The sequence below is a fragment of the Apus apus genome, chromosome 6, assembly GCF_020740795.1.
Source record: "Apus apus isolate bApuApu2 chromosome 6, bApuApu2.pri.cur, whole genome shotgun sequence".
Taxonomy (NCBI): domain Eukaryota; kingdom Metazoa; phylum Chordata; class Aves; order Apodiformes; family Apodidae; genus Apus; species Apus apus.
The window spans coordinates 28,186,417-28,213,965 of NC_067287.1; the positions used below are offsets into that span (position 1 = coordinate 28,186,417).

The following is a 27,549-nucleotide window of genomic DNA, read 5'->3' on the forward strand; positions in this document are numbered from 1 at the left end:
GACAGTAATGCCTTCTGCTTTTATAAGTGGATCAAGATAATACCTTTCCTATATGTATCTTTGATGTTTTCTGTCCAAAGAACAATCTAAAGGAAATTTACTGCCTTTTTGCTTTACTAATTCAGGAGATAAACTACTGTATATTTAGCAGAATTTGGTAAGGCATTCCTTGTGTATACATTGTCACACTGGTTCGCTATTGGCTGAGGTGCTCAGATATCCGATGTTACAGGGTTTTTTAACTTGTACTCTGAATTGTCTTGAGCAGTTTTAAGTATTTAAGTCTTTAAGAGTCATCTTACAATACTGGTAATTATAACAATATTGTAAAATTTGAATAAAATACAATTTGATGTTAGATCAGCTAAGGATGCAATGAAGATTTTTAATTGCTTCGGAGTTTTCATATATAGATTTCTGATGCTTTGGGGTATAAATGCACCATATGGTGCTCCCTGGGTTATTTCCATACCTGTTTGCAAACAAGCCATCTGAAAATTCTCTGAAGCAATCCTTGTACTGCATTGTTTCCTATTAGCAGCAGATTGGAGAGCTTGCTCCATTTCTGGTCTAAAGGAACATTACAGATCAGTGTTAGGTTGTCACAGAAGCTTAAGTAAGGAAAGAAATTTGGAAGAAAATTCTAGGCGGCTTATTTTGTATATATGAAGAGTTCAGCGTGATGCATTAATTAGCATGTTGGCTTCCTGCATTGCTTAAAGTTTGCAATTTTAAAATTTAAGTAAAAAATAGGTACCATATGCTGCTATTCATAATGAAAGATTATATAGAAGGGTTTTTTTTATTATTAGCAAATAACTTCTTTATCTCTCAAAGTAGCAACCAATTACAAATTACCTGAGGGATTATTATACCAGTAAGGTAAGTTGTGGGTTTATTTATTTGGGGTTATTTGTGTTTTAATTCACTGTGAGGAAATAGAGAAAAAAACAAGATCTTTGTGGAACAAATCCTTCAGAGACCTTCAATTCTAACAGTGATAGAAATGGGGATCCCTTCTTCGCAAAATCATGTCCTTGATCAATGAAAATTCAGAAGAAACTTCAGAGCCTTTCAATTTTAATACTATATCAAGAAAAAGAGGAATTAAATGTATTGTGTTCTTGATTATGGTTATTTTCTAAGCTATATATGTAAAGCTTCAAGTCTTTGGGTAAAAAAATATATCTTTCCATGGTAGTGCACTTAAAAAGCTGGGGAACAGAAGATGTATAAAATAGCTTGTTATTTTAGGTGGCTTAATGAAGCAAGCTAATGACAATTCCATGAAGGAAATAAAATGTGATGCTGCAGTGGAGGTTCATCTGTCTGCATTTTGGATGCTGGTGAGTAACTGAATTTAAGGTGGGACTCATGTATTTAACTTACGTTTGTGGCCTGTTTTGCACTTCAAATATGAATGGTTTCCCCCCTTATTTTAAATTCTGCTTTCTTATCTATCTAAAATACCTGACAGTGTTCTGATATGAATATATGTTTTTCCCTAGTTCAGCATCTCTCATTGTGAAACCTACTTGACCTGAATGCAGTATTCAAAGAAGTGGGTAGAATCTCCTTGAATAAAGGAAAAGATGGAGGTGACAACAGTCTGCAGTCAGGATAATGGTACTCATAACTTTTGCGTATCTTTTTCAAGGAGAAAGAGAATGGAAAAGAAGTTTTGCACCTTGGTTGCTGTAATGTTTCTTCCATTAAGTCATGAGATGACCGTGTCTAGAAGTATTGCTACTTGATAATTGAAGTTATTATTGACGCTTAATGGTGGTGTGTGGTTAATTTAGAAAGTGTCAGAAGAGAGTATTCTGGCATTTGTTTCTGGTATATGAAGTCAAGGCTCTCTGCAGCTGTATCAAGAATTACTAATAACTGAAAGAGACTGGAGGGTTCTTTTGTATTTTTTTTAGAAATTTTTTCTCTGTAGCTTGAAGGTTTGTGTTTCTGTAGTGGGTATCTTGGTCTATTTGACCCCAGTTTGTTGTGAGGATAGGATTTTAGGGGATAATTACTATAAGTCATCTCAGAAAGAGGCAACCAGTAATGAAGAAAAGATCTTGATAAAGTGTCCCCACCAAAGGTAATGTTCTGTTAGGCACTAGGAAGTTCCTGTGGAACAGAATCCTTTTAAGTTAACTGTGGTTTGGGAGATACTTCCCTGTGGGGCTCACAATTGGGGTTCACTGAGTTTATAATTTTTGTAAGTGCTTAGATGTCTGCTTTCTGGAAACAGATTATTCTTTTGATAACGAGGTACACTCCCAAGATTTCCCAGTTTGAATACTCAGAAATTCTGCCTGATGATTGAGGCAAAAGTCCCATCTGCAGAAAGTTAGCAGGCAAACACTTGTATAAAGTAATGCATAAGGAAAATACTTAAGCAAAACAAAAGTTGAAGATAGATCTCATGTAAATGTCAGTAACACAGAAGTCTGGAGGTGATACAGTTAACTGCCAATAGCTGTAAAAACAGTGCTCAGGAGAGAAATAAGTAAAGAAGGGCTTCCACCTTCAGCTTAACTGTGGCCAGTGGATAATAGCAGCTGATGATACTGTCTTTAGCAGTGACTATGTAACTATTTTGGGTCCACTGGTTGAGCTTTAGTTTTAAGAAATTATTATTTTGACTTTGGCTGATGTAACTTCAGAAGCTCCTAGTGTCTTGGGTTTATTTCAGCTTTTTTCTTCTGTTACAATATTACTCATTGAAACATGCCAAGTTTAATGTTACAAACAAAATTTCCAGTTACAATTGTATTGTATAATAAAATCATAGAATGACGCTGGCTGGAAGAAACCTCCAAGATCATCCAGTCCAGCCCTATACTTAACAGTGCAAGCTCGCCACTAGACCAGGTCCAGATTCCATTTAAATGTACCCAGAGATAGTGATTCCACCACTTCCCTGGGCAATTTATTCCAATGCCTGACAAACCTTTCAGTGAAAAAATGCTTCCTAAGTATGATTACTTTGGCACTAAGAAGCAAAGAGACAGTTTGTGCTTAACAAAGTACACAAGAGTTGAGAACTTTCCTTTGCCATGCAGTGGGAGTCAGGTGCCCAATTTTATGGTCTCTTCAAATGCTTGTAACTTAATACATCTAATTTCTAGCATTTGGTATGGTATTGTATTAGTACTGTTACAAATATTGTGTTTCTTGGGAAGAGTGTCAAACATCAGAAATTATCTGTTGTCATTTCTGAGATTAAATTCCAGGCACTCATAAATATCCATTTTTTCTCAGAATCACGTAATAGTCATGGTTGGAAAGGACCTCTAAGATCACAGAGTACAATTAAACAAAAAAACCCAAACATCAAAATAACCCCACAAAAGTCCACAAAACCATACCCCAGAAAAACCCACGACATACAACCTACAGTCTTGGTCACCAGAGCATGCCCTGAAGATCCTCATCTACAAGTTTCTTGAATACATCCAAGGATGGTGACTCAGCCACCTCCCTTGGCAGGCTTTTCCAGTGTCTGACCACTCTTTAAGTAAATAAATTCTTCCTAATATCCAATCTAAGATTCCCTTGCTGCAACTTTGGACCATTTGCTCTGGTCCTGTCATTATTCACCTGGGAGAAGAAGCCAACACCGTGCTCCCTACACCCTCCTTTCAGGTAACTCTAGAGAGCAATGAATCACAGAATCACAGAATCTTAGGGGTTGGAAGTGACCTCGAAAGATCATCCAGTCCAACCCCCCTGCCAGAGCAGGATCACCTAGGAACACAGGAACTTGGTCCAAGTGGGTTCTGAATGTCTCCAGCAAAGGAGATGCCACAACCTCTCTGGGCAGCCTGTCCCAGTGCTCTGACACTCTCACAATAAAGAAGTTTTTTTTCTGATGTTTACGTGGAACGTCCTATGTTCCAGTTTGCATCCATTACCCTTTGTCTTATCACTGGACACCACTGAAAAAAGCCTGGCCCTGTCCTCCTGACACTTGCCCTTAATGTATTTGTAAGCATTGATGAGGTCACCCCTCAGTCTCCTGTTCTCCAAGCTAAAGAGACCCAGCTCCCTCAGCCTTTCCTCATAAGGGAGATGTTCCACTCCCTTAATCATCTTTGTGGCTCTGTGCTGGACTCCTTCCAGCAGTTCCCTGTCCTTCTTGAACTGAGGGGCTCAGAACTGGACACAATATTCCAGATGCTGCCTCACCAAGGCAGAATAGAGAGGGAGGAGAACCTTCCTTGGCCTACTAACCACGCCCTTTCTAATACACCCCAGGATGCCATTGGCCTTCTTGGCTACAAGGGAACATTGCTGGCTCATGGTCATCCTCCTGTCCACCAGGACTCCCAGGTCCCTTTCTCCTACACTGCTCTTCAGCAGGTCAGCCCCCAACCTGTACTGGTACATGGGGTTGCTCTTACCCAGATGTAAGACTCTACACTTGCCCTTGTTGAATTTCATCAAGTTTTCCTGCCCAACTCTCCAGCCTGTCTAGGTCTCACTGAATGGCAGCACAGCCTTCTGGTGTGTCAGCCACACCTCACAGTTTAGTGTCATCAGGAAACTTGCTGAGGGCACACTCTGTTCCCTCATCCAGGTCATAGATGAAAATACTCAATAGCACCACTCCCAGTACTGACCCTGAGAGACTTAGGGGTCACAGATCTCCAACTAGATTCTGTCCCATTGACCACAACTCTCTGACTTCCTCCTTCCAACCAGTTCATGATCTACCTCACTACCTGATCATCAAGACCACACTTTCTCAGTTTATCTATGAGGATGCTGTGAGAGAGAGTGTCACATGCTTTACTGAAATCAAGATAAACCACATCTACTGCACTACCATCATCTATCCACATACTTAGTTCTTTACAGAAGGCTATAAGGTTGGTCAAACATGACTTTCCCTTGGTAAAACCATGTTGACTGCTCTTCATGACCCCTCATCCTTGATATGCATGGAAATAGTGCCAAGAGTAAGTTGTTCCATCACCTTTGCAGGGATGGAGGTGAGGCTGACTGGTCTATAGTTACCCAGGTCCTCCTTCTTGCCCTTTTTGTAGACTGGAGTGACATTTGCAGTCCTCCAGTCCTCAGGCACATCTCCTGTTGCCCACAACTTACCAAAGATGATGGAGAGTGGCTAAGCAATGACCTCCGCCAGCTTCCTCAGCACCCGTGGGTGCATTCCATCTGGACCCATTGATTTAAGGATGCCCAAATTACTTAACTGATCCCTAACCCAATCCTCATCTACCACAGCAAACTCCTTTATCCTGCCTTCTTCTGGGGCTTTAGGGATCTGGGGCTCCTGGGCAGAGTCTACAGCAGTAAAGACAGAGGCAAAGAAAGCATTCAGTACCTCTGCCTTCTTTATATCCTCTGTCACTAGGGAACCCACCTCATTCAGCAGTGGGCCTATATTGTCTCTAGTGTTAGTTCTATCTGCAATGTATTTGAAGAAGCCCTTTCTATTGTTTTTGACCTCACTTGCAAGATTTAGTTCCAAAGAAGCCTTAGCTTTCCTAATTGCCTCCCTACATTCTCTGACAACAGTTCTATATTCCTCCCAAGTGGTCAGCCCCTCCTTCCATGATCCATAGATTCTCTTTTTCCACTTGAGTTTGCCTTTGCCCAACAGTTCCTTGTTTAACCAAGGAACCAATGAGAGCAACCTTCTCTTCTCCAAACTAAACATGCCTAGTTCCCTCAGCTGCTCCTCATTTGACTTGTTCTCTTGACCCTTCACCAGCTTGGTGGCTCTACTCTGGACATGCTCCAGCACCTCATTGTCCTTATTATGGTGAGGGGCCCTGAACTGAACATGGTACTTGAAGTGTGGCCTCACCAGTGCCAAGTACAGGGGCACGATCACTTCCCTTCTCCTGCTGGCCATGCTATTTATCCAGGTCTGACTTTGTGTAACATCTTCTCTGGCACCTCTTAAGTTTCTGCCTCCTTAAGATTTTAGAAAGACTGTATTTTTTGGTTTTCCACTGTATTGGATACTGTTCCTAACAGATGAAGTGATGTTTCTCATAGTAAGAACAGTTCTTCCCCTTTCCTGGAATGTGTTGTGGGTGTCTGTGACAATGGTATGTATTTGTCAGGAATTTGCATTTTCATTAATTATATTCTCCAAAATGTTTCTTGTTTCTCAAGAATGGAGAAAAACAGATGGTCCCTGGCCCAAACAGTGGGTGATCCAAAATAAAAGCCTATAAAATGAACATGGCAATTTTATATGTTTACCTCTTCTCTGTAGGAGGTATGAATTTGAACCCAGATTGCTATGTGTGAGACTCCCTGTGTGTTTTTCTTACAGGTCAGTTGAAAACTACTAGTATTGACCTAACATTGCTGGTTAATAACGTAATGAAATAAAGCTCTTATATGACAGAGTTGATTGCAGAAAACAAGCAAAGCAGACAGGAAATACATGCATTTCTTGGAAGTATTAACTGAGGAAAGATGCTTTTCAAAGGCCTGGGTCACTATTTGGCTTTGGCTGGTCTTCTAATTGAAATGAAATGTCTTGCACTTTTCTGTTTCTTGGGCTCAGGTGTATCTCATGTTCTGACTCTAGTGCTACAAGAACTGAGTTTGCTCTGTAAAAGAGATGTCAATGGTGTTGGCATGTTATATGACCTGCTCAGATCTCGCTGGCTGCAAGCACTTTTGAAGGTAAAGTAATACTCAGCTGTGAAAGCAAAAGTTTCCTAAATTTCCAGCAATCTCCTGGAGATTGCTATTTTATTTTGCCATATCAGGACAATAAATGCTTATTTACACTAAGTGCTAATAGTCCTAATGTCAGTGCTAACATTAGCAGTCAAGGTGAACAAAACCACTTTTGCTTTAAGAAAAAAGAAAAGTATTCACTTTCATAATGTCCTAGACATTAAAGCTTTTCTACTTTGCATATCCATATTAAGGGACAGGGAGACGGAGACATAGGCTGAACACTGTAATGTTCAGTTGTCTTTTCAATTCTTAAATCTCTGGCTATGCATCCCACTTCTTGCCATCACTGCTTGTGAAATTTTCTTTTTTGTTTTGCTTACACTGATCTGATGTCTAGTTGGAGAGTTTAGGTTGTTACAGAACACACTTTTGGTTACTGTTTCACTCTTGACATGAATTATATCTCTGGGACAAATTCTGCACAAAATGTGCACAATCCTGCTTTTCCTGTAATACTGATTTGTAAAATCCTTACATTTTAAAGAAGAAAAACTTGCAGTGGATAACAAGTTCCATAAGGTAATTTGAAATACAGCAACTTATTTTAAGTTAAATTTGCTTTGTTAATCAAATCTGCAACTAGGTGAGGGAAGCAAGTTACATGTCAGAGAACTGACGCAATCAGGTTATTGTTTTGTGTAATAAGCTTTTCTTATTGGAAAATTCAAAACTACAGCATAACTGGATGATAATATAGAAACTCAATCAATTACAGACTCAATTCCAGATGCATTAGACATTAAGGATTGAGATTGCAGGCTCTTTGGCTCTAGGCGGACTGAGAAACTCCTAGAGATACATAACACAAAAAGAACAGTATAGCATGTATATAGTCGTGTGGACGGATCATATCATCATTGCTTTGTCTTATCTATCATGGCTTACAACAGATTTATGAATGCCTCCAACACTACCTAGGAAAAAGACCAGTTCCTGTCACGCTGCAGGCACGTGCACTGACTCGGGAGGTAAGACTGTGTACACACAGTGTCTTGCTTTACCTACTCATACCAAAGCAGTGAACTTTGCTGCAGGTAACAATGTTCTGGTATTTGGTTTGTGTGTCAGGTTTGAGAACACTATATAAATCTGAAAGACTCTCTCTTCACATATTTGTCAAACTACTCAGTAATGCCTACTGTGTTAAGAGAGAAGGGATGAGAAATGCATACAGCTGTGATCACTAGACTGCATAAGCCCTGACCAGTGGAATGAACGCATAAATTGTTTTAATCACTAGCCATACATTTTTCATCTCATGGGACTGTGTGGTTCAGTGTTATGGTTACAGTTAAGCAGTCTGACATCAGGATTTCTAAAATATTTTCGGATGTTGATAATTATAATAGCTGATTAATTCAGAAAATTCTGAATTAGAGAGCATTAATGACTAAGCAGAGAAATTGACACTAGTAATGAAATTGGTTGAGGCACAGGAGAAAAAAAAACATTTAGAGCACATGGCAGTGTGCCTGAATTAAGCCTGGCTGAGCGTTGTGCAGCTGTGGTCACATTGTCCAATTCTAGAGCAAACCATATGGATATGCTTTGAGTCCTGTAATGTGGGGGCTTATCACTGAGCATATTCTGCTAAGTTCAATTTAGAGCTTGTACTTTCTTTTACATGTATCAGGTAGTGGAGTTACTGCGTGAAGCCCCTCAGTCTGGAGAAATCAAAGAGCTAAGACGACTACTGCAAGCTCCACACTTAAAGGCAAGTCCTGCTTAAGGAAACAGAAGTTTGCTTAGAGATATCTGCAGTGGGAAAGGAAGCGATGGTCAGCTGTTCACAAGAACTGTCAAAGCAGCAAGTAGAGACATAGTTTCCTAGTCATGAACTAGCCTAGTTGCGAAGTCAGATGTGAACAGTGTATCTGGAGAACCTGCAGTGGGCTGCATTTTATTTAAAGGCTATGTCTGAGAGAGATGTTTCTTACAAAGTTGAATTCCAAGCAGGTGATGCAGACACATAAAACCAAATTTTCCTTGTAATTGCAAAATCTGCATTCTTTACCCTGGAGTTCCAAGTAGAAATGTTTTATCTTTTATAAGTTTTGCAGAAGAAGCAGAGAGAGAAACTGTTCTTAAAACAGAATTTCACAGTTTGAATTTTGAAGTGGAAAGCAAAAAATGTCAATGCATGAAAGAGATCTCTGTTTACTTAGGAACTTAATCACTGATTTCTGTTTTCTGACCACTCATTGTTTAAAGTTGTTCCATTGTATGATCTTTGCTAATGGGATGGTTGGTTTGCTTGGTTTTGTTTGGAACAGGCCTTGCTATCTGCTCATGATACTGTGGCCCAGAAAGATTTTGAACCAATCCTTCCACCACTGCCAGACAACATACCTGAAAATGAGGAAGCTATGAGGATTGTCTGCTTAGTAAAAAACAACCAGCCTCTGGTGAGGGAGCTTTCTGATGTCTGTCAAATTATTAAACTTAGACAAGTATTGACAACACATATTGGTTTCTTCCTAGGAATGTCACAGAAATTATGTGCATTCTTGTCCAATTTTCACAGACTCCCAAGAATTGTTGAGGTTGGAAAGAGCCTTAGGATACCAGCTAGTCCTGCTCAGTGTGGGTATGACTACAGCAGGGTGCTCAGTGCCTTGCCCACTTGGGGTTTGAACATTCGGCAGATGTTTTACATCATATAATGAAAATGCAAGTAGGATTGAGAGCTATTCCTTTGGCCAAAAAAGGAAGAAAGGGAGGAGAGATTCTAACAGGTTCTTTAGAAATCATGTGTGCTTATAAGCAAAAAACATAGTATAGCTTAAATAATCTATTTTAGGAAAGGATAGCTGTAATATTTGAAATAGAAAATATTTCCTACAGGCAGTCAATGTGGTTATGTAGTATGATGGAAGTTGGAAGACACTGAAGGGCTTAGTACTAATAATGCTGTTATTACTAGATTCACATGGTGTTAAAAAGCCTGTATCTTTCAATGTTTTTTTCACTTGTATTGTGAAATTTACAGGGTTCTTAGTGATCAGTGTGGTTTTTCTTTGTTTTTTATTTGCCAGGGTGCCACCATTAAACGCCATGAGATAACAGGTGACATAACAGTTGCCCGTGTGATCCATGGTGGGCTAGCAGACAGAAGTGGTATGTGTAATATGAAACAATACAAAAACTTAAACTTGAAATAATATGTTTGAAGTAAGCTTCTACAGTTAGTATTCCATTATAGAGCAAGAAAATGTGTATATTGGTCAGCACTGTAAGCAGTGATATGTTGCAGTGACTGATTCTGGTTTCATTAATTTTTATATTAATGTGCTATGTTTGAAACTGAGCTAAGGTACAAATCTAGCTTTAATTATGTATTTAACCAGGTATTGGCACCAATACCTGGTCAAGTTTGTCATGAGATGGATTAGGAATATTCTGAACTGCGGTGTAGTATGAATACCAGCAGCTCATTCCCTAATGGAGACACGGAGAACATCAGGAGTCTGTGATTCTATTAGATAATAGGCTTTAAGGTATATGTAGTAATATTTCTTGGCACTAGTCTACTAAACACTTGGTTAGCATTAATTACTAAGCAATCTTCCATGGAGTTTTCTTGGAAATGTTGCTATTTTGTCATCCTAGAACTGAATGTGTTCCTTGGGAAATATAATGTAACTAAAATATAAAACATTAGAAGTAAAATTGAAGTGTAATAATTATAAAATAGTTCCTTTTAATATTTTCTGGCCTTTGTATAGAGAAGTCAACCCAAACTATAGACAACAGCTAATTAAGTTCCTAGTTTGATTAATATTTTAATTGAGCTGAAGGAAAATGTAAAAGTAAACAATATTGTGAAGACTGTAAAGGACAGAGCCAAGTCTCAAGGCCCCCCACTGCACCTGGTACGTTAAGGGTCTGATTCCAGGTCTCACCATGTATTAATATAATGGGTTTAGCTAGAACAAGTTCAGAAATTACTTTGGGACACAGAGCTATACTAAAATGTTTCTGCTAATTTTAAGGCAAATCATCAACATGTTTTATGGGGTAGGTGGGAGGAAATAAAAAAACTGAAGCCTGCAAGTTTCTTCTGACCCTCAAAAGTCTGCAGTCCTATCCAGGGGCAATATAGCCTAAATTCAAAATGTCTTCCTGAATACCTGGTCTGGAAGTAGAAGTATGGAAACCTCTAATGCTGACTTCCAAACCTGTGGTACATCTGCTTGTCCCTGCCTTGCCTACCCAAGATAATCCACGTTGTGATAAAACTTCTGCTGCTGCTTTCATCTCTGTTTTCACTGTAGGGCTGCTGTATGCTGGAGACAAACTGGTGGAAGTAAATGGAGTTTCTGTTGAGGGACTTGAGCCTGAGCAAGTTATTAATATTCTGGTATTGTATCTTTTTTCTACTTTGTACCTTAAGAGTAACTGTAACTGTGGTTTCTTTCTTAGAGGAGAAATTCTGAAATTTTGTAACAGAAAATTCAGATAATTTCCTCACTGTGGATGTTCACAGTTGCCCATGAAATCAGAATGTATAAAACCAGAATTAAGTCTCACCCCTGTTCTGGACAGTAAAAAACTTAATTGTGACTATTCCACCTGCAGCTACTGGGAAAAATATTAATTTATTCAGACTTTACATATTAATCATTTTTTTGTAAGTTCCACTCAGTTAATATTCCACAAGACTATTCCACAAGAAGCAGAGTGCTTGAGCTTGTAAGCTACATACTTCATTTTGCAAAAAAGAGTGGTGGTAATAACTGTTCAAAACTGGTCAAAATTCTCATGAAGAATTTTGTTGAGCTGTCCCTGTTACTCATCATTTTGCCCACAATTGTTCAGAGTTCTTCACTGCAAAGTGTTAGTGCCAGTCAGTAAGATATTGCTGTATGTAATCAGTATCAAGTCTTTCTGTGTGTTATTTCCCTGGTTGTACTATTTATAGGTATAAGAAATACAAACTCTATTGGAATATTTAACTCTTATAAATATTTATTTTTTTTCCTTTCCCCTTTATACCGCTTGTCTAACCAGACCCTGCTACTAATTAAAATTAGATTTCAGTACAAAGTTTGGTATGAATTAATGTTGAAATTAGATACATTTATAATGAAACATAGATTTGATTTAATTAAAAAGATTTAGCAAGATTTTGAAGTTTCATACTTCAGTTTACTTTTGAAGAAAACAAGAGTATTGTCACACTGACTCTGCCTATATTCTATTTGTAATATAGACTTTATAATAACCTCCAACCCATGCTGTGGTGTTTGTGCTGCCAGTGTTTGGTTATTTGTGTTGAATACCAGTCATATTTTAATCCTTTTTAAATCATTTAGGCCCTGTCACAGGGGACAATCATGTTCAAATTAATTCCAGTTTCTGATCGGCCTGTCAGCAATCAAACAACAGTAAGAGAAATTCTTTTTTCTGCGTTCCTATTACTGCAGTTACCCCAATAATATCTAATGGTGCAATAGAAAGAAATGGCATTTCTTAGAAGTTTCTTGTAGTCCTTAAAGCATTCATGGCTACTTCTCAGCTGACACCAGTATGCTGTTGCTGAAGCAGTGAAGTCAGTAGGCTGAAATTTAGTTGTGTTAAAGGCAATGATGACGTGTTCGGATTATCTACAGATTGAAGGTCACTTCTGCTCACAATGTATGAGACAAATTTTTTTATCCTTTAATGAGTAGATAGGGCTTGTTTTTAAAACTTAACTTCATCATTAAGTAAGCAGCAGCAATATCTGGCCCTGTGATTATAAAACTCATGTTGTGTCTGTTCTAAACATGGCTCCATTTACCCTGTGTATTTTCTTTACCAGCTCTATGTGCGAGCAATGGCAGATTACTGGCCCTTGCAAGATCCTGCCATACCGTGTGCTGATGCAGGTTTGCCTTTTAAAAAGGGTGAAATACTCCAGATTGTGGACCAGAATGATGCACTCTGGTGGCAGGCCAGGAAAGTTTCAGATCTCAGTGCCTGTGCTGGACTTATCCCCTCAAATCACCTTCTTAAAAGGTAAAGAAGTCTTAATTTTTCTCATTTCCAGTCAAAAAATCAGCTAGCTACTCAGACTTTGCTATTGAAAATTTTCCTCAGTTGTGTAGCAGTATGATTCAGAATGACATCTGACAAATATTTCTCTTTCTGTTATCTGACTTCCTGGTCTGCTTCCTGAAAGAATGCCTATGTGAGAAAAAACTTTTGAAAGCACTTACATTGATGTCCAAGAAGTTTGCAGCAGTTGCCTATCTCTGCTACTTGCTACTGGAGTGTAGCAGCTGAAAGATGTGCAGAAATTAAGGGCCATGACTGTTCAGGAGCATTGTCTGTGATTTAAAAAAACAATTTTAAAAAGGGGGATGAGGGGGAAGAGTAGGATACTAACTGTATAGTATAAGGGCATAGCTGTATGCAGAGACAATATTTATTTAAAGATGTCCTGTGAGGCATCAGCTTTGTTCAAAACTTGAGGTAGACCAGATTAAAATAGAGGGGAAAAAACAAAACAACATGCTCAAGGAAGAACAAGGATCCCTTCCCTATTATTTACATACTTTCAGAACCAGAGGAGTTGAACTGCTGTAGCATACTTTTGTTTGATCCTCTAACCACATGTCCCATCTGTGTTATCCTCAGGAAAACATAAGGTCACACAATTGTAGATGATCAGCTTTGATTTGTTGTATATGTAAACCTAGTTGTGGTCTGTACAGTGAAATTTGAAATCAAAGTAGGTTGTGATTGAGGCTGCAAGTAAGAGGCTTTATGTAGTAACAGAAGCAGTAATACTACTACCCATAGCAGTAGCACACACTCTTGCTTCCTGGCATTGGTACCACAGTATGGCTTATCATGCAGTCCTTGAATATAAATTCAGAATTCCCTATATACTTCCAGGTTGCTGGCAACTGCCTTTAATTCGTTCTCATAGCATGCTGGCTTTCTTACAGGACTTTACAGTGGGCTAAAACACTTGTCATTTTTCCATTCTTGGTGTCTTCTGCCAGCTCAGTATTGTCTAATCTTATTCTGTAAGCAGTGAATCTGACTGCAGAATAATGTGCCTGTGAATTGTTTTGTTTCTTTAACTGTGATAAATGTATTTCTATGTAGGAAGCAGCGAGAATTCTGGTGGTCTCAGCCTTTCCAGCCCCATATCTGTCTAAAATCATCAATATGTGAGTGAAAAGTTATTTGAATGGCAGAGTGTTCTATTCCAGGGACATTGAAATAGATGCTCATACAATTCAGTTTAACTCAAATACATTGTTTCTGGATCCATATTGTAACCTCAGATGTGTGTTAGCTATCCTAAGGAAAATAAATAGTGCTAGTTTCACATGGAGTACAGATGATGGAGGCTGTGGTCTCCAGTGTACTTGGGATCTGACTGCGAGACAAGGTGTGAATTTCAACTCCTGAAGTCTGTAAGATCTAAGAGCTCTCCAGGAGAGCCAGTTTTCTCTAGGAGAATAAGGTGTGTATAAGTCTGAGGTGACAATGGTACTAGCTTAGCTATCCAGGGACACAGATAACAGTTCTGCACTGGAAGACGCCTTGCAATATGTTTAGAATGTTTCTTTATCACCAAAACTGTTGGGAGAAAGATAGAACTTTTTTCCTTGAAGTGTAAGACAAGCTAGACCTCATGTAGACAATCTCAAGACAAACTCGTGACTTTATTCATGGCGACAATCCAGAAACATTATCCTGTGCCATAAACATGGAATTACTCCCAAAGAACGTTCTTCCTTTTTTTTCTCCTTGCCCATTTTCTTCTATGGTTCTTTATACAAGTATAATCAAATTAATTTTTTGCTTTTGATAACTCCCAGATTGAGTGTGTTTCACTGTCTAGGATTCTTCTCACAGTGACAGCTTGCTTTGTTAGAGCTGGAGCTCTCTTTCACCATAATATTATTGCATTTTAACTGCTTCAATGGAAATGCTGTGGGCAGTAAGCACTGTGGAAGAAGGTAGGAAATCATATCTAAACAGCGTTGCATTCCTGTAGCATGTGGTTTTACAGGTTTTCTAAAAAGTTGTCAGAAATTAGGCAGTTTGGTAAATAAATGCAAAAGAAATCCAAGTTCTTGGCATTTTGTGAGCTCAGCATCATTGAAATAAAGTCTTTTTTCACTTGAAATAGTAGAAGCTTATATTGTCTTGAAGTGGAAACTTAATGCATGATTTAGGGAACCAACAGTTTAGATGGGTTGCTTTGAGGATGGAAAGAATACTTTTTCCTTTCTCTTTTCCTCTTCCTTTATCTCCTGTCTTCAGCAGCTGAGCTGAGCAGCTCCAAGAAAGTTTTTTTCTAAAGGATACATATGGGCAGAATATGGCTGACAGATGCCCTGAAACTGCAAAATAGCTCCTACTGGGCCTATTAGGAGGGGCATGCAGGAATAGAACACACAAACAGTGCAGTATTGTCAGCCCATGAGATTGTGTGAGCCCACAAGATCACATTTCAAGGACGTGAATTGATGTGGTTGGAGAGGGAGCTGAATCAATCTTTTCTTTTTCTTCCTTGAAAAATAAAAAATTAAGCAAACAAAACACTTTGAGTGAAGCATACTGGAAAGAAGCACACTTATAAAAGCTACAGGAGAGAAAAGGAATGACTGGAAAATTATATTCTGTCATGGTAATACTTAATAAAGGGATATCTATGGGATAAACAGCAACAGCCATGTTAAACCTTATATTATTTCACAAGGAGAATTCAAGTTAGATGTTTGCCTCTCTGCCACAAACCCTTCAAAGCACAGGTTCAAGAAGAGCCTTTTACTCACTAAAGACAGGGAACATCAGTACATTGGAATTAACAGTGTTAAAATCCTTAAAAATGTCTAAAGCTGATCAAATAAATATTTCTTTCTGATGTCTGAGTTCAGTCTTGTAAGATCTGCAAGGCTTTTTCCTCTCTGGTGATTTTCTGATTCAGATATATTTTTTTTCTTGTGTTGTTCTATAGAGGATGATATGCAGATTGATGAGAAGTGTGTGGAAACAGGTAACTGAATTCACTTGAGATTATTTGCTTCAAAGTAGTAGCTAGTTAAAGCCTGGTTTTGTTTCCCAGATAAAAACACTCATTCTTCTAATGAACTCAATGGTAGAAAATTCTATGTTTCATACCCTCAAAACAACATGCTAAATGAGTGAATTAAAATGAGCTGTTTGCAGTTCTGGTGTACAGTGCTGATAGTGAAGTGTTGTGTCAAAAAGAGGGACCACTCCAAAAGTACCTGCCTGAATGAGATCCAGCCTCTTTGATTCAGGTTTTGGACTGTGGCTGTCATGTTACTCTGGTTTTTGCCTGTTTTAGATTGAATGCCACAGATTATTGTAGTCTTGGAGAGCCCACACAATTCATTGTCAAGAAACTGATCTCAGGAGAATATATTTTTAGGCACTGAGAGAGTTGTTTTTTACATGTAAATAGTACATGTGAAGACTGTTAGCCTGACTTGCTCCTTAAGGCAGCACAGCTCATGCTTCCTTCTCCCAAGGTAATTCAGAAAGCTGTCAGGACGGGTGTGATCCTGTAGGACTGGGTGGAGAGGGATCAGACAGTTACAAGTGTGGTGAGCTGTTGTTTTGCCACCTTGGTGTAAGAGGAAGTGGGGAAAGTATGTGTGAGACAGATTAATATGAGCTGGAAAATTGATTCCTGATTCTGAAATTCTGTAAGAGCAAAAGAATTACATTTCCAATTTATTTTAATATCTTTGCCATCTGGATTACTAAACAAGATGAAGAAACATTTGAGTCTGGTAAGTTCCTCTGACCTAACTCCAAATTTCTTCCCATTGTTCTGCTGTGAGAAGGGTGTCTAGACACATGCCAGTGTTTTAAAAACAAGCATGTGACAAAAAACAGAAAGCCACTGTAGCTTTAGAAGCCATTCTGGCTTGAAAAGCCATTAGGTAAAATCCTGTTGCCTTAAGTCCTCTTGCTCTCTAATTACCTTACTAGTAAGGTTTTGGTCCTGTTACCCCACAAGTGTGAGTACTTCTTCTCATGCATTGGTACCAGATCTGCTGATCAAATCCTAATCAGTTATACCCATGCAAGCTGTGACAGCAGGGGCTGCACTGATGTCAGCAGATAATTGGATTACCTCCAGGTAACAGAGGCCTGAATCCCCAGTGCCTGTAGGAGCTGATATGGTAAAGAGGAGAGCTGTTATGGATTCCTGATTGTGTGCATGGCTGGCATACAAAGAACAAAAATGCTTTTATAAAAGGAATTATTTATGTATAAAACAGTGGTGGTGTTTGTAATTTTTTAAACCAAGCTGGTTTTGAGTTTGGGTTGTTTTTAGGGAAAAGCTACCTATTTACAGCATATTCAGGGTTCTGCAAAACTTAAGTCTTCTAAAATAAGTAGTTTTTCCACTAAAGTAAATCTACTACCGCTAAACTTTTCTTTTTTTGAGATACTTGGTAAACTTGTGGAGAAGATGTCAGTTCACCTTACATTTGCTCTTCTGCACAAGGTTCCTACTTGCCAGTCAGATCTCCTCGTATCAAAGGTGGCTTGTTCTCTTCCACCTCTGCAAGCAATGCCCAAAGCTTTTAAAAGCTAGAACCAGCAAGTCTACAGTGCAGTCTTTTTGTTTTCAGGCTAAGGTGTTTCTGATAACTGTACTTGGGGATTACTCTTGTAAATCCTGTTCACTTATCAGTGCTGAATCAGCTCTCTGCTGTATCCAGACAATTGGAGAAATAAAGGTGCAAATATTTGCTATCCTACATTTTACTTAAAATTAACCAGTAGTTCAACATCCATGTGATGCATTTTGCAAGTACAATACTGACATAGATGCTGTAGCTGAGTCTCTCATTCTTTGCAAACTGGGAGTTCATGCTTGAACAGGTGTCTTTTAGACTTAAAGCCAGAATTACCCATTTCCTGTATTTCCTAAATGCATTGGACAATGCTGGACTTTTTTTAAAAAAGCTTAATATAGACTGTCTTCTCAAAACTGTTTTATGTCTGTCTCTATCTGAACGCACAGAGGAGCTTAAAGAAGGTAACTAACTTTTTTCTCCCTGTCTCCTGTAAACAGTCATCTCTTAAAATTTATCTGTGTTTATTGCACTAGCAGGAACTAGCACTCCTCTTACAATACTTGTTAGTTACATTGCTTGTTCCTTATAGGATTCCATACTGCAGTCCATACCACAGAAGAGACGGTAGATAAGACAGAAATGCTCAAAAAGGTTTGAATGATAGCTTAAAAGATCTGAAGAATGATACAGGCATATGTCAGCTGAAAAGAACTCTGAACTTTGCTCTTGAACAAGCAGTTTTGTGCCAAGCACTTTCTTCTACCGTCATAAACAAGGAGTTGTTAGTACATATAGAAATGTTGGAATAAAAATGTATTTTAAAGGTACAATTAGTGAAGAGTGCATAGCAGTGAAGAGTAACAAACATGCATCTAATTTTATTTTCATACATGCTTACGAGAATACTGTCAATCAAATAATTAGTGCTAAAAGATTATAGATTTTATGCTTTGCAAATGAAAATAATGTTCTTGCGTTGGAATAATTACTACCTTTAAAGATATGCCTGTGTCTTTTGTATCTTATTTGTGCTTTAGCAAGGCCTAAATAAAGGCAGTACATGGCTTGGATAACTGCATGTGTGATCAGGGGAAGACTAGGAGTCCATTTTGAAGAGAAATCTGAACACTGCTGACACCATTTTTTTACCCTAGTTATTTCATTGCCATCGACCTTTATAAAATAGTTTCTAAATTGTTAATCTATTTGGAAACTGATGTTTTTGAGCCCTCCAGGAGATTTTTCACTTAAAAAAGACATGTAGATATTTAGAAGGCTCACCTGAATGGTTAAGCCTTCACAAGAAAAAGCATGAGAATGCGAATAAAAAGAATTGCTGGTAACAGATCAGTCTGGGATGGTGGAGCGCAGGTATCACTGATGCAAAGATGATTAAAAAGAAATAGTAAAGTAGGGTCTTCATTCTGCCTGAAAGATCTAAGCAAATGCATGTTGCATTTTCCAAGCATGCTACTGGACAAACAATGTTTTGTTGTTTTTTTTTTTTTATTTTGAGCTAGTTACTTGTTGGTTATCGTAATGTTATAACTACAGAATTCTTGTAAGCTAGGTTTCACCTGAGAAGCTTCAATTATGTGGAAGTGTTTTGTAAGTATTTCCATACATTGTCTGGCATCTAGATACGTTAGGAATTGAACCAAATAAACCATTGACTTTCAAATCTAATCTAATTCAGAAAATCCCAAGAGTTCCTGAGTTTTTATCTTACAGAAATACTGGTTCTTTGAATTGGTCATGTGAAATATTTGAATATTTCATATTATAAAGTATTGTCCTTTTTTATTAGATTAGGCATGGTAAATCCATATGTTAACTGAAACATTGTTTTTCACTTGGGATCAGCAATAATTGTTAGCCATCTAGCTCTTAAGTTTTCACTGTTCTTTTTTTATTTCATGATTATTTGTTCCTTGTATTCTAGAAGAGGAAGAATTTGGTGAATTTGGTCGAGTCTTTATTGGTACGCAATGGCTAAAGATAAGTAAGATATTTGGGACTTCATCTAGATTAAGTGCTTGTCTGGAGTTAAAGAAAACGTTTTGTCCTTTATTCACCTAAAGACTTACTGAACTGAATTCTACTTGTTTTCCAGACTTGAAGAAGTCACTTTCCTCCTGCTAATGTTTGTTCTCTCAATTTACATCTCTCTTCTGCTAGTTTTCTACTGAGACCTAACCACCACTTCTTTACTTAACTGGCTGTTAAGTTCCCTCTTACTTCATGACTAATTCTGCTAGGGCGTAATGTTATTTTGTTGTCTGTCATCTACTGAAAATAATAATGAAAGTTTTCATTAGAAAAGTAGATCTCAAAGTGAGGTTTTCAGAGTCAGATGGTAAGATGGAGCAACAAACCTATCCCTGTTGCTAAACCATAGTGGCCTTGAAAAAATTTTTATTCATTCTGGAGGCTGGAGTAAATGTTCCAGATTTGCTTTAGGAGAGGGAACCAGCTACACTATCAGAAAAAACACCTGACCTGTTCCCTCTTTTGGCTTGTTTTGGGGGGGGGTCTTTAATTCTGGGCCAATTTTCATGTGACTTTCAGTGAGATTTGACCTCTTCTTTAGGTGTCTTTCAGTGCTTGAAAGTTCTACCAAGCTGACATATGAAATGCAGCAATGCAATTCCATAACTTTCACGCTGCAAAAAGCTCAAAAAACCCAGTATGTTTTGTGGCTTATAAAGAGACAGTCTAGATGAAAGCACTAGCTGCCTGCATCTTGGGTGTATTTTCCACTACTAATATATTTGTCTCCTACAGCTGGTTTCCGCAGAAGTATGCGTCTGTGTCGCAGGAAATCCCAGACCAACCAGCAGTCATGTTGTGCTCAGTGCCCCAGCAGCTGTTACAGCACTCTTGCAGCTCCCTATGAAGAGGTCGTTAGGTACCAGCGGCACCCATCTGACCGAAACAGGCTAATTATACTAGTGGGTAAGAGGTTAATTACTTTCTCATGCAAATTCCACAACCTGTAACAGAGGGGAAAAAACTGTTGGTCCTAGTCTCACTCACTGAGATTTCCTGCTGCTGATCGCAGCAGTTGCAGACTGTGCAGGTAGTTCTCAAAGCAACATTTCAAGGGTCATTGTCTATAATTTGACCCCATTGTGGGTTTTTAAAGTTTCATGTAGGTATCATATCTTTTGCTTGAGACTGAATATATATTTAAAAAAAAAAGTAATCAGAAGAAGCTATGAAGTTATGAATGCTCATTGGTAATGGATTTTGCTAGGGAAATAGTTCAATTTTATAATAAATTGAGACCGACTGGTACAGAAAGTGATGAGAAAACATCTTTATGTCAAGGCTTTTCTACAGCCTAAATGCATGGATGTAGCAATGTAAGAGGAATGTTTAAAGTTAAAGTCCAAACTAGAAAAATCTCAATCATGGGCAGCAGGGAAAGCTAAAAAGATGCCTTTAATAATGCTTCCTATAGGACATACTCTATTAAGTGGGCTGCAGGCTCTCAAGTACTCTTTAATGACAGTGACTTAAAGGAAGCTGTTTCTGTAGTGTTCCATGATCCTGATGAAGTAAACTGGGTAAAAGCAAATCCATAATCTTTTCTAAGTGTGAAAGTATTTGATAATAATTTTTTCTTTTAAAATAGTATTGCTCAGTTGCCTTCTGGGTATGACTCTCTTGCTGTGCAGTGATTTTTACCCTGAATCAATCAAGATGCTTTGGTCACTTCTGGTGCATTTTTTGAACTTATTTACATTTCCTATGTGTGTGTGCAATGTGCTAGAAAATGGCCTCTGACATTCATTGCTTTTCCAACTTTTCAGGTCCTGCAGGTGTTGGTGTGAATGAGCTAAGGCGAAGGCTTATTGCAAGTAACCCACGAGAGTTTCAAAGTGCTGTACCTCGTATGTAATGTTCTTTCTTTTCCCCCACTACTCCTTCAAACATCATTAGGAAATATCAAGTACCTCCTTTTCACCTCTGTGTATTCATACACTCTTTGCTGCATGGCTGTTTTTTCACATCTACTGCAAGCAAGAGTAATTTGTTTTATAAAAGTTGGTTTAAAATAGTTTTTCCTTATTTTGGCAAGTGAGACAAAGGTATTTTCAAACAGCTCCTGCAACCCTTAAAGCTTTATGTAGTTTGTCCGTGTGGTTTTCTTTAATCTTGATGTTTGCTTTTCCTAGATTTAAAAAAGAGAATATTTCTTAGGGATATTTTAACTTCATAGTGTTCAGGTGATCAGATATGAGAATAAAGGCAATAGAAGTTGGTGCTTAATAGGCTTTGTAGATTTCCCTGTTAGCCTTCTAGTTGCAGATGAGACTTACACAGCTTAATTTCTGAAGTAATAATTTAATTTTTTTCTATCTGTGCTTATTTGGTTTTTATGACTTGAATAACTAAACAGGAATTTATTAATCTGAAGCTGGCTGGAAATCCAGGTATTCTTTTGTGCCTGAGATTCCAGATATGGGGCAGGTGCAAGCATGGGAAGACTTGTGAGATGTTTCCAAATTAAATGTAGTAAATTTTAGCTTAGAGAAGTAAAACCAGTTTTGAAACCAGTTCCAAAGCAGTTCCTGATTGGTTTCAGTCACAGATATTTGGAATAAGCCTCTCTCCTTCCATTCCAAGAAATACAGATGTGCTTTGCTATTTTTCAAGGACTTGCCACTTGGCAACCAGTAGAGTAGACAAGGCTTTTGCTCTGGATTAACAAATGGAAACAACTAATTCTGCTACTTATGAAAATATTGATTTATAGTCCTTACTGAAAGTTGCCTCATTTTCATTTATAAAATTACAAGGATTTACTTGCAGTTGATGTGTGTGCGTTTCCTTTCAGACACTACTCGAGTTCAGAAGAGTTATGAAATGAATGGTCGTGAATATCACTATGTATCAAAGGAAACATTTGAAAATATGGTATATAGCCACAGGTAATTAGGAGAGACAATTATCTTTTTGTTACTTAAAATGTAACATAATCCAAGAAGAGACAGTTTTGTAGTTAGGTCCCAAGTCTGTGATTCTCCACTCGTATTTACTATGCATGTTTGGTGTAAATTTTGGTCAAAGTATTCGAGCCATTGCTTCAAAATGTATGTTTTGTGCAGTTGTAAATAAGTTATTCTACAATTAATCTCCGAATCCTTCTAAAGGAAAGGGGTATCTTCAGGTATGAGTTTATATAATATGCTTCTAAGTTTGAGTTTAACCCTTCTGGAAACTTAACTGCTTTCTAAAATGGAGCAGTGAGTCAGAACAGTTCTTCATCTACAGCTCCACTGCAAAACCTCTGCAGTGATGACATCTCCAGCGCCTGAACTGTAACAGCCAAACTTTCAAAAGTGTCTGCTCCTTTCTGTGCCTCAGTAATCTCTCTGCAAAGATTGACCAGCTCAGCATAAGAAACTACGCTTCTGTAGCTGTGTCAAGTGCTTTGAGATCTTCCAATTTATGAGGTTATTCATACTATATAAATGACAGAATTTTTATCATTAGAATCACAACATCTAAACACATAATTTATAACAAGATGAGTGAAAAAATGCATGCTTTGGAGTCAAACTATAATGGTTCTGATTTTGTGCCCAGTATAGTGGGGATGAGCAAAGGTGGAGGTTGTTGATCTGTGTTGACTAGGTTTTATGATCATTCAGTCTTGCTCATTGAAGATTTCATCCATAAATGGAACCTTTTGAGACTCAAGTGCTCCTTCATTTTTTTTCTTCTCACCGCTGTTGCAGAATGCTGGAATATGGTGAATACAAAGGGTACCTGTATGGTACCAGTATTGATGCAGTGCGAACAGTCCTCGATGAAGGGAAGATCTGTGTAATAGACTTAGAACCACAGGTGAGTTGTAAAGGGGCAGGGACCCTACAGTTTGTATCTCCTGTAGGAATAATAATTAACTGTACATTTTTGAGCTATTAGAACAGTGTTAGTTGCTTTGTCTTGTTTTTCAGTTTAGATCATGGTGCTTATTAATAATAAATTATTCTTTGCATAGGTCTTGGAGATGTAATACTACAGGGATGAGTATGTACAGTCATTATAGTTCATTTGTTTCCAAGTCAGCAGCTGCATTATCAGGTGGAATGGTACAGAAATGAGTTTTCATACTTGCTTAAAGCAAGAATTATTTTTTCATGCGGAAACTGTTGCATGGGATTTCCTTCTCCTCAATGTCCTGTTAGTTGAGAGTTCTTTCCTTCTGTTAGCAATTTCTGACCACCCTTTGGTAAAAGCAGCAACTATTCCAGCAGAGAAGCAAAATCAGGGAATTCAACATCTATGTCTCTTCAGAAGTAACTTAACAAGTGGGAGTAAGCTGCTGGAGCACATGACCAAACAGCTCTACAAGAACTTCCAGCCAGTGCTTGCTGTGTAGATTACCACTCATCTAGGGACCACAGTTTGCAAATGTTTACTATCTGAGAAGGGCAGCTCGCACAGCTTCCACACATGCCCTTACAGATATTGGCAAGAGGTGCTTCACATATGACTACCGGATGTTTCTATGCTGGGCATTGCAAAAACCTTCAAATGCAATTCTTTTGTTTTTCTTTATTACTTTTATTACCTCAATACTTTCATAACTACTTTCCATGCTAATATTTGCAATTAGACATTTTTTGTCTCTTTATAGCTTTGCGTAGAATTTCATTAAGATAAGGTTAATACAGGCCGGAGTTTGTAAATATTTAAGAGACTTAAACCTGTGTCTAGCAAAATCCTACTAAACTCTGAATTATTTGCATATTTAGTGCTCGAGAGCTGTTCAGACTACTGGGTTTCTGCATCTCTTTTAACTGAATGTAGAGAGAGACATGATAACTCAGTAGTAACTGTTAGAGACTTCTCTCTGATTGTGCAGACCCAGTGCAGTCAGAGCCTTAGGTTAGCAGTGGTTTGTAGCGTGAAGTTAGAGTGAAGTTACGTGACCTGTGGGGTACTGCTCATAATTCAAACCACTATCAAGTGCAGCTTAGGCCACACTTCAGTCTTCATTTCACATCTAAGAATGTCCTTGGTTTTCTTCTGCTATGCTTCTCCCAAACAAGATGGAGAAGGGGGGGGACACACATAATTTTGCTACTTGAACAGATGGGACACTAAATTTTTTTAGGGTGTGAGTTTAAAGGACAAGTTTTGGGAAGGTTATCAAGTAATGTCCCATAGCTACTTTTCAATAACTGCTGTTAAGGTAGGAGATTTACTGCTGAGTTGCATGCTTGTATTTTAAATCTGGTCGCTTGGCCAGCTTCACATGCTGTGGGTTTTTCTCCTTTTTTTTTTTTTTTTTTTTTTTTTTAGTTCCTTCCACTGCTTTGCAGTGGTTTAAAAATGCTTATTAGTATCAGGGAATCTTTCACAGCATAAAGATTTCCAAAAGCAGGATATTTTCTTCCAGTATGGAGCAATAAAGCTGTACTCTTTCCAGAGGTAGCTCCCCAGCAGTTAAAAAAACCCCACAGATTTCAGATTCATCTTTTAACATTGCTGATTGTAGAGATCTGTTAATGACAACGTCCAGTCATTTACTAGAATTGAAAGCTTCTCCTAAATAAGATTACCAAGCAGAATTAATTTTTTTGTATGCTGCAGTTGCCTAACAATGTCTGGTCCAGGGATTATTACTGGGTGCTCATTACTGAAAACATTACTGCTATGTCTGGAGATAAGAGCACACTGTAAACAATTGGCTTTTTATGGGAGTAAAACTGGGATGAATATGCTTGAAATACTTTAACTTCTTTTTACTTTTAATTTGCAGGGCATACAAATAGCCCGGACTCATGAATTAAAGCCCTACATTATATTCATCAAGCCATCCAGCATAAGCTGCATGAGGCAGACTCGTAAAAATGCGAGGATCATTACAGATTATTATGTGAACATGAAATTCAAGGTGAGATTTGGGAATAGAAGAGACTCATTTTACTATTCTGGAGTTGTGTGTTTAGAAAAATATGCATTCTACTGTGTTAACTTTAAAAAATACTGTTGTGTCTGCAGGACCAAATCTGTTATTCTTGTCTTTTTCTATTTGGTTTGTTGGGACTGTTTTCCTCCCTCCAGGTTTGCTTTGAAGTGGAAGGATTGTAATTTGTACCTATGGAATTGAGGCATTTTGTTTCAAAATGTCTTTAATGGAGAGGCTATTTTGTATATTTCTGTTTTAATTAGCTGCCTTGTGGCAATATTTGAGTCAACACATACATTCCCTGTTTGCACTGAAATATGTGGAATGTGTATTCAGTAATTTAATGAAATATTTTTCATGTATATATAAGAACGTATTGTTATTTCACATATGCTTAATGTCAGTATCCATCAATTCCATACTAAGTTCTATAGCTAAAACACAAATCCTGCTTATAGGAAAGGCATATCTTGTATTTACAATGTGTCTTGTGCATTGCCACAATTGTTTCCATGCAATCCTAATCAACTTTAGCATCTTAAACTTTTGGACACCTCAGTCCGTAACTGTATATTGAAATTAATATGACGAACACCGGGGAAATAAACTAAAGTGTGGAATGACAACACAAGTGTTAGTGGATTTACCTTCTAGTCCCTAACATCCTCTGTTAGCACTTGTCCATAGAATAACCTTTTTGGGATGAACGGAGCACACTGAGACATTAGGTATTTCCTTGGCTAGGATATGGCAGTCAGCTCTGTTGCAGAGACTTGGAACTGGCTGTAGCAGGTGTACCTTACTATAGCAGACTGTAAATGAAAACAAGTATACTGGCACTATCAGTTCACCTCACCACATGGCCCAAGGTGTTCTGCTGATGCCAGGCAGGTATGTTTTTCTACCCTAAAGCTTTAACGACTTACTCTGTGTCTTGCAGGAAGAAGATTTACAGGAGATGGAAGATTCAGCTAAGAAAATGGAAGCTCAGTTTGGTCAGTTCTTTGATCAAGTGATTGTGAATGACAATTTACAAGAAGCATCTGCGCAGTTGCTGTCTGCAATCCATCGTGCACAAGATGAGCCTCAGTGGGTCCCTGCAATATGGATATGCTCAGACACGCAGCCCTAATTCTGAGCAGCAGGCAGCTTCAGAAAGATTACAGCTTATGTTTTACTTCAAGAATAATCCTAATGTGAGGATTGCAACAATTTATCTTTGTATGTGAGGGATTTGGAAGAGGATTAAGAAAGAAGCTGCTACAGGAGATAAAATCATACTATGTTCTGTGTAGCTCTTCAGCTTTTTATGTTACAGTTGCATCCACTTTTGTACATAAAAAAAAGGAAATATTGTGAGGGCTCAATTACAAGAATAAAGAAAAATCTATTTTGTTGCATGTATCCGCATAATTTACTCATATTTAGTTACAGTCATTTTTTTTATGGTCACTCTGGCACTGTGTTACTTGTACATTCTGGAAGCCTTACTGACAAATGATACTCAGTCAATATTCAGTCCAGAGTGTGCTGTTTTGAGCAAAGAGTATAATTTATTAAGTTATTGGTTTCCTGCTTACCCTTTTTACCTTTTAAGACAGGAGAAGAGTGTGCTGTCACAATAAAAATGATGCAAAACCACAGTAATCTTCATAATACATGTAACATGTCTTTTGTTCCATTAACTCTAGTAAAAAAAGAGAACATGGACTTACCCAAGAGGAAAATTAAGTCAAAAGCCCCTTTTCCTATTGGTTTGCTCTATGGCAGCATGCTCTCCTCATCAAAAGGTGCACTCCTTGTGGCAAGCAAGTTCCTCACTTTCCTCATCTGGCATTGCAGCTGTCCTGCCTCCTGAGAAATACAGACGATTAGTCTGTTAGAGCTTACCTCTTTGGCAGAAAATCTATTAAAGCAATTTAAATACTCTAGAAAGAGATTATTCAAAACCAAATATTGCAGGTAACAGTGTGCTTGCTTGTTTAGAGGTAAAACTGGAGGGACCAGTGTCCCAACATGTTGCTGGGGAGGGGTGGGGGTCCATGACCAGCTTCCACTTGTGCTGCCTAGTCCAGCATTTGTCCACTTTTTTTTCTTGCCTGTTTTTCACATTTTTTGCTTACAGACAGCTCTGCTTTCACTGTTAGAAAAGAAAGATGTTCTCTTTAAAGCTGCATTTGCTTTGTGTCCATTTGTGCTGGAACCAAATTTATCATGTTAATTTTCTTTTTTCTTTTTCCCTGTTTACTGTATATAATTTCATTTTTCAATTTGTGTCTGTGGCTGCAAGCCAAAGGAGGCTAGAGACCTCGGTTTCCCAGG

At 38.1% G+C, this 27,549-nt stretch overlaps 1 protein-coding gene across 1 annotated transcript; it reads left to right on the forward strand.

The window, feature by feature from the left end:
* The first annotated feature begins 1,225 nt into the window (after positions 1-1,225).
* Positions 1,226-26,627, forward strand: MPP4 (MAGUK p55 scaffold protein 4). The gene is made up of 22 exons (XM_051623882.1): positions 1,226-1,346; positions 1,509-1,626; positions 6,548-6,669; positions 7,620-7,697; positions 8,363-8,443; positions 9,003-9,134; positions 9,765-9,846; positions 11,004-11,089; positions 12,045-12,116; positions 12,533-12,729; positions 13,828-13,892; positions 14,673-14,690; positions 15,695-15,733; positions 16,476-16,496; positions 17,744-17,758; positions 19,240-19,278; positions 20,082-20,252; positions 21,113-21,193; positions 22,141-22,234; positions 23,045-23,153; positions 25,078-25,212; positions 26,168-26,627. Exons 2-22 carry the CDS (start codon positions 1,593-1,595, stop codon positions 26,357-26,359), a joined length of 1,863 nt encoding a protein of 620 aa, XP_051479842.1. The 5' UTR covers positions 1,226-1,346; positions 1,509-1,592; the 3' UTR covers positions 26,360-26,627.
* Positions 26,628-27,549: the final 922 nt, after the last annotated feature.